This window comes from Ptiloglossa arizonensis, chromosome 1 (genome assembly GCF_051014685.1).
Source record: "Ptiloglossa arizonensis isolate GNS036 chromosome 1, iyPtiAriz1_principal, whole genome shotgun sequence".
NCBI classification, from domain to species: Eukaryota; Metazoa; Arthropoda; class Insecta; order Hymenoptera; family Colletidae; genus Ptiloglossa; species Ptiloglossa arizonensis.
This window is the reverse complement of record NC_135048.1, coordinates 16,802,641-16,810,638: the sequence shown is the minus strand read 5'-3', so window position 1 is coordinate 16,810,638 and position 7,998 is coordinate 16,802,641. Positions and strand designations below refer to the sequence as shown.

Genomic DNA, 7,998 nt, shown 5'->3' with positions numbered 1-7,998 from the left:
TTGAAGGAAAGTTATTTTGAAAAATATTCTCATTGTACTCTACGTATTGTATTTTGTTTCAGTTGTACCCCGATGCTTTCTGAGAATTAATCCGTGTAGAAAGATCGTAAGGTTTTATTCAAGAAACAAATAAAATTACACTTTCCAACTGCATCGATGCATCCTTGACAAAAATCGCACGAAGCTTGTTAAACGATGCAAACATTCTCCTCTACAATGTTGCTCTATCTTCGATACAAACAAGGTTATAGTCCGGCCCACTTGCCAGGTACACGTAGTATTTTATTCCCAAGAATAACTATTCCTAAAGTATCGTTGCAAGTATCCGGCTGTTGTAAAAAACTGAGCAACATTATCGTTTTTAACCAACCAAGACTTATTTGCACGCTCGTCAACGAAATACAAACATATTCAAAGTGGTCATCTTTGCAGCGATGCAAACTTGCAAACGACACGGCCAATCAGCTATCGCGGTACGCACGATCTCTATGGTTATTTCAAGAACTGCTTCTCTCAAGATGTTATTCGTGGTATTCAAATTTCTACGAGAAGTAAAACTACCACAATTATATCGAATGTCTTTTATCAACGCGACACGGATATCTTATGACACGATTACCATAAAGTTAGATGTTTACGAGGTGCACAAGAATTAATTTTTTTATTTTCCGTTATTTGTCATCGCACAAACCGTTCAAGAGGATCATTAACAACCCGGTAAAACTCATATACCGCGAACGTGGACACACGAACCAACCAAAGAACAAAATAAGAGTAAGAACCACCACCTGTTCGACCTTTCGTCTCATTCCAACCTGCAAACCTGTCTCTGACCTACGATCTCGCTGTCAACGCACAGATCCACTGTCAATTGACGAAACTTTACTCGAACACATTTATCTAATTCGTACTCCAGGGTTTACGACCCACGATAAGAGGATCGAAGACTGTCGGAGAACTAGCGATCGTTTGGTGATTTCGTTCCGACCGGGGAAGACCTTAAAGCTCGGACAAAAGTCTATTCAACGAGCTGTGTTAGAAGGAGCGGTAAAATCCCTCGAGTACGACTCTCTTCCAAAGGCAACGGTCGGTTTCCAAACAAGAACATCGCTCCAGCAAAAGCAAAAACAACTCGACGATGGCTAGGGAATAACGTCCCGGAATTGATTTCAACCGAAGGCCCTTTGGTAGCCCAGCTTCGAATCCCCTCGATTATATAAACCGTGATCGCAGCTGGAGAACACGAGAGGCGAGAGACACCATCGAGACGCTTTATAAAAATTTCGCTACCCCGAAGAACGTTCCTAGCGTAAAATAACATCCGAGTATAACTTCTGCGCCGAGGTAGCCGATTGTTCGCGTCGTTGGCAAGACTGGCTCGTTTCGAACGATTCGAATTCTTTTACCCCTGGTCGTTGGCACCGTGAATAAATTATCGATTTGTTTAAAAATAAATAACGCTCTTCTCACTCTTCTTAGATACGCTCGTAACAGAATCTACGGGGATAAAAACCGGGCACCGTGTGCCGAACGAGATTCGAAACATACACTCGGTGGTCATCTCCAAAGGGAACGTTCACCACGATACGCGTAAATTCGCTGGATCGGTCGAGCAGGTCGCCGGGCGAAAGAATTTCGCGTAGCCGTTATACGTAGCCATCGATGGGTGTATCGTGATCGGTCGTGGAAAGATGTAAAAGATACAAGAACGACGTGTCGCGTCGAAACGATTCCACGGCGAGGCGCGATGGCCGTCGGAGGGTTATGGGGACGGCGCCGAACGGGCTCCGTTCAATCGATCCGGATAGCACGTGCTCGACCATAAGCGGGCGCAAATAAGCGGGCATAAAAATAAATGTCACGCGGAACCGAGTCCGCCACTCTCCCTTTTTCCTCGTTCCTACCACTCCGGGGCCTCTTGCTCGGGTCCTCCTGGGGCATTGCTGCTCCTCCTGCCGACTCGTGAGACGCGTAAATAACGAGGGACAGCTGAAGGCCCCCCTCCACCCTCCCTACGGTGCACACTACTCGGTACACTGACGTATTTACGCGCGTCGATAATTCAAACACCTCGATAGGAGTAAAATCAAAAAGTATCGCGTTCGTTCCGGGGAACGTGTTACTCCGTCGCGCGGGGAAAGTTCGGGGCCCTGTTCTCGAATCGACTTTCGGGTTAAATTGTTTCGGGTTGTACAAGGGACATTTCTAGGGCTTTGGTTTGTAATCGAAGAAAATTATACACGATTTTGGGGATTCGTAAGAGGAAAGACGTCATTTTCTTCGAGGTGGGACCAGTATATTCAGTATATTCGGTATATTCAGTATATTCGGTATATTCAGTATATTCAGTATATTCAGTATATTCAGTATATTCAGTATATTCAGTATATTCAGTATATTCAGTATATTCAGTATATTCAGTATATTCAGTATATTCAGTATATTCAGTATATTCAGTATATTCAGTATATTCAGTATATTCAGTATATTCACTCTATTCACTCCATTCACTCTATTCAGTATATTCTGTATATTCAGTATATTCAGTATACTCAGTATATTCAATATATTCAGTATATTCAAATATGCTACGTTTCTTTCACGAGTGTAAATTTCGAACAACCGCCGCGATATATCCTTCATCGGATATAGTAATCTTCTGAATCGAATATGCTACTCTTCATCGAGTATTCTTTGACAACAATCGGTATCTAGGGTTCAGAGTTATCGACGAGTTACCAAGTAAACTTGCGCCGTAGAAGACGAGGTGGATATCTCGATTGAACAGTTACTCGAACCTTTACGCTTCTGTCGTGTTTGCTGTTCATCGGTTCGAATAAAAAGTAACATTCGAGTTAAGTAATGGTCGAGCAATTGGGACCAGTTTTTAAACGGACGACCGAAACGCGGTTGACACTCACCTTGAGACAAAAACCGCTACCTACTCCGTTTTCGAGGGAATCGACGGTCCTGATTTTGTCTCTCGAAAGCGGGAATTGATGCGTTGTTATTTTACAGGTTAGTGGGTTAAACGTAATGGAATTTATCTTCAACTTACAATGGTACGGATTTAACGAACGATCGTTTTATTCTTCGAATGGTGATCTATTATAAATGTTAAATATTTCAGAACAATATAATATTATTTTAATTTGTTAGATACTCGTGTTTAAATTACACGCGTTGAATTTCGTTTTCGCGATGATACACAACATTTAGGGTTTTGAACGCGCGACAATTGAAACTAATTAGAATTTTTTTAATTAAATTCTTCAAGTCCGTCATTTTCTTTACGTCTCGACAGACGCGTCGTATTCTAAATAAAAAAATATAGAGTTCTACTTAGAACAATTAATTCAACTTCGATATCTCCCTCATTAATTCATCTATAAAACAATGATTGATACCCTACAATGTTCTCCTTTATAACGAACAACTTTTGTAAAAATTTTTTTTCATCCTGTATGTATTATATTATCTAGAAGCGGGACGTTAAAAGTTCATTAGATACCGTTTTAATTTCGCTTCTTCTCTTCTGTATTGTTGATTGATTAGGGTAATTAAATCTAATTTTAGTGTCGATGGAGTGGTGGGAATATTGAAAAGTTTGTGTCGTGAGGATTTCTAAAGGAAAGTCCAAATAGTCGAACCTAGCTTTCCGAGTTTTATTGTATTGTATCGTATTACGTAGCAATAGAATTGCGATTGGATGTGAAGTGTACTGTTGGTGCGCGATTAGTTGACCAGTGTACTGTTGGTGCGTGACAAATTGACCGATGTACTGTTGGTGCGCGATAAATTGACCGATGTACTGTTGGTGCACGATAAATTGACCGATGTACTGTTGGTGCTCGACAAATTGACCGATGTACTGTTGGTGCGCGACAAGTTGACCGGTGTACTGTTGGTACGCAACAAATTGATCGATGTACTGTTGGTGCGTGATAAGATGACCGGTGTACTGTTGTATAAGTTAAAAAGTTACAAGAGAAATTGGAATCGTCCACTCATATCGGTCCTGACACGACGGTCACGCCTCAACGTGATACACTGTTACTATTAGTTAAGTTAGTCACCTGTAGAAGTCCACGTGATGAGAAACGCGAAAGAAATAAAACGCGACAAAGTGAGATGCAACGTATCTGAGATCTTAGCTTTTCACTTACGCGTAAACTTGTCGATAAGTTATCGATATCTTATCGATAACGCTAATAACGTTTCATGGTGCAGCGTTTCGAGTTTGTATAGCACAGAGTGAGTACTTTTCGGATCGTTTACGAGTATAGTCGGGATCAGAGAGTTGGAATGAATCGCTGGAGAGAGTGTCTGGAAATTCAAAGAGCAACGGAGCAATAAAAAATGAATTTAAACTTTTAGTGCGCGTCATTAAATATGCCTAAAGTTCGAGCGAAGAGAAGCGCTATCTGGCTGCATTTTTCAGAGTATAACGTAGACGAGAATAACACGACCGTTAAGTGCAACAGATGCAACGTCGAAGTGCCCTATTGCAAAAATACTACGAACTTGTGGTCGCATATTCGTACACATCACACGAATATTTTGGAAAATGCCTCAAGTTCGCCCAAGGGGTTGTACCAGGTTGGAAAACACAATAATCGAATAAGTCTTTTCCTTTTTCTTGAAACTCCACTTTATAAGTAAACGTATCTAATTATTAATTTACATTAGCACACGACTCGGTTCCACTGTTATGGAAAAAGCACTTTTTTATTATATTTACTATATCAACGAGATCCGTGAAACGAATCGAATAAGTAGTTTCAACGGACCTAGTTTATTTTTTCATAAATTGGGACCTATTTCTTTATAATCGAGTTAAACACGGACTTTGAGCCGAAATACGAAGGTATAATCTACGCAAGAAGAACTTCAAATATGTAATTAACACCTAATGAAGGTTGAGTTTAAAAACTTAAACGAGATCGAAAATGGTCATTGGTAATACAATTGTCGATTATTTTAGACGAAAATTTTTGTTAGAAAATTAAAAAGAGTTTTTAATTGTCTACATATATTTTTATATTGTAGGTTAAAATTACGTTTGGTTTTTGTTCGACGATACTGAAGTGTCCGTAACGTTCACGAGAAATTAAACTATTTTCGTCGAAGTTACTTATCCGATACTTGTGTTTTTCACAAGAAATACACGCTATTTGTTACACCAGGTTGTAGATGTAAAGTATTTATGGTTCTTATTTATAATATACAAATAAGCTAAACTCTGCCAAATCGTAATAAAAATTCTCATTTTCTACCAAGTGTCTCGTATACCATCCAATATGTCGATACTCACCCGTGTAGTTAAGATTAACAACCCTCCGCTTAAGACTTCGATCCATCATCGATTAACGAAAACGAAATTCGATTTTTCGAAGCTTCGATGGTGTAACTCTTTTGATCGATCAGTCCTGAAACATCATCCGCAGGATTCATCCGGTGAGTGGTCCTCCTCCACGAACAGTTCCATGATCGTGTCAAATTCATCGGAGAGGGGACAATCCGTGGAGCAAATCGCGTCGAAGACCCGCGATAAAGTGCAAACGTATCCCTGGGACTCGAAACGATCGAGAGAAATAACCTTCTCTTTGATACAAATGATAGCCGAGGACGGATATACGTTTTCGATAGTAGACAGCACAGGATTCGCGAATTTCGTGAGAACGTTGGACGACAGGTACAAACTCCCCGATAGAAATACCTTAACGTCCAGATACCTACCCGAGTTGTACATGTCCAAGTGCAAAGAAATCGAGGACAGATTGTCGCGTGCCACGAACGTTCATCTGACGATAGACTCCTGGACGGACACGAACCGTGACGCGACCATCTTGGCCACCACCGCTCATTTCTGCATCGACGGTACTCTGCAACGCAACACCCTTCAGATAGCTTATTTTCTGCCCCGTGCCACCGCGACGAACCTGCAAGAAATGATCGTTCAATCCGCCGATACCTGGAAAATCACTTCGAAGATAAAGACGATCGTCAGCGACAACGCGAACAACATCGTGGACACCATGAGCACGACACTGTCATGGCGACAGATACCCTGCTTTAGGCATCTGCTCAATCTGGTGGTGGACAACGCCATAAAGGAGAGTCCGATTGCCGCCAATGTGATCCGCAAATGCAGAGACATCGTCGACCTGTTCAAGACGAACAATGTCGCCGTGAACTCGCTGAGGAGCCAACAGATCCGTCAACGTTTCACGAAAATCTTGAGCCTGAAGAGAGACGTCACTGGCCGCTGGAACTACGTGTACACGATGCTCAGTCGCATCACGGAACTTAGGTCCGTGTTATCCGTGATCCTCGCGGATTCGTCGCACAAAGGTCTCTGCATAACGCGAGACGAATGGGAGATCGTTTCTGGGATGACAACGATCTTGAGGCCACTCCACGAAGCTACCAAAGAGGTGATCGGTGATTCTTGCGTTACCATCTCGAAGATCATACCGATCGTTCATTGCATAGAGGTCACCTTGAAAAATCAAGGTAACCTACCGTTCGAGGTACAATCGATGCGAGGTAAACTGTTGACAGAACTTTCCAAGTGCTTCGAGAACATGGAGGCTCATCCGGTGTACGCAGTCGCGACCTTTCTGGATCCTCGGTATAAAAATATTGCGTTCCGGTCGAGGGAGTGCGTGGAACTGGCCCAGAATCAGTTGATGAACGCGTACAGTCATTTTGAAAACGAAAACAAGGAGTTCCAATCGAGTAAGGTGTCTCGTATGGCCAATGAACACGTGGAGACGAACGACACTTTGTGGGCAGAGTTCGACAAGAAGGTTCAGGAGACGGGTGCTGGGACTAGTTATTGTTTCTCTTCGTTGAAGGATCAATTGGATAGGTAAATATTGTTCAGTGACACGAGATCACGTGCAAGCAATGTAGCCAGAAAAATGGGTGGAAGTCAGTACGAGCTGAGTGAGAGAAGTAACGGATGTTTCTATTCTGCTGTACTTAGGTATACCTTTATGCCTTATATAATACTTAGTGTAGCAATACAATAGATACACAGGTACTTTGTCCTTACACTTAAGTTTATTTTTCTGACTACGCTGCGTGCAAGACATAAAATGTAGAAAACACCATTTATGTGAACTCGATAGTTCATATAACTAGTCCACTGATATTGTAAAAATCGAAGTTACATAGACATTGTAACGTAAGTTTTGCAAGTGCTGTACGTTGACTGGCAGGCTTAAAAGCATTTATTTTGTAGTTTGTAAATTCTCGTTTTTTGAATCGTCTTTCCGTCCGTTTTATTTTGTAAATTGTTGTTCAATCTTCCAGATACTTAAGTTCGAAGGTAATTAACAGGAAATTAGATCCGATTGCCTGGTGGAATACAGAAGGCAACACGATGTACCCGAAACTCACGAAGCTTGCATTAGAGTATTTGTGCGTACCTGCATCGTCTATCCCTCGCGAACGTTTAATCTTGAAAGTGGGACTGATACTTTCCGATCGAAGGACACGATTGCAACCAAAACACGTAAATATGCTTGCTGTACTGAGCTTGAACAAAAATAAATAGAAGCGAGTTAACCGCGTATTATTTACTATGTTTCAGTTCATTTATTTGTACAATTTATTACCGATACCTTAACGATATGTTTATCCTTATCGATAAGTGTTCAATATCTAATCGACATCCGTTAATAATACTTCTATTTATCATAATAGATGTTGCTATACGTTGTCTTTGCACGGCACTTGTAATTAAGTTATATTTATTTGTTATATTACGGCATAGAATTATTTTTAATAAGGAATATGGTTGAATATTAGACGCATTCGTCGAGATTATTACTTATGCACGAATAAAAGTAATGAAATTACCAAGTCGGCCTTTTATCACCGGTAATAGCGACTAATCAATACGATCGGTATAAAATAAGCATTGCGAGCAAACAGATATGACGTTGTGTAATTACGAAATCTAATCGGTATAGGTAATAACTCGATGTA

General features: G+C 41.0%; 1 protein-coding gene across 1 annotated transcript; it reads left to right on the top strand.

Moving 5' to 3' along the window:
* Positions 1-4,392: 4,392 nt before the first annotated feature.
* On the top strand, positions 4,393-7,564 carry LOC143147053 (E3 SUMO-protein ligase ZBED1). The gene is made up of 3 exons (XM_076311917.1): positions 4,393-4,576; positions 5,428-6,874; positions 7,321-7,564. The coding sequence occupies exons 1-3, from the start codon at positions 4,393-4,395 to the stop codon at positions 7,562-7,564; spliced, it is 1,875 nt and encodes a 624-aa protein (XP_076168032.1).
* The last annotated feature ends 434 nt before the right edge of the window (positions 7,565-7,998 follow it).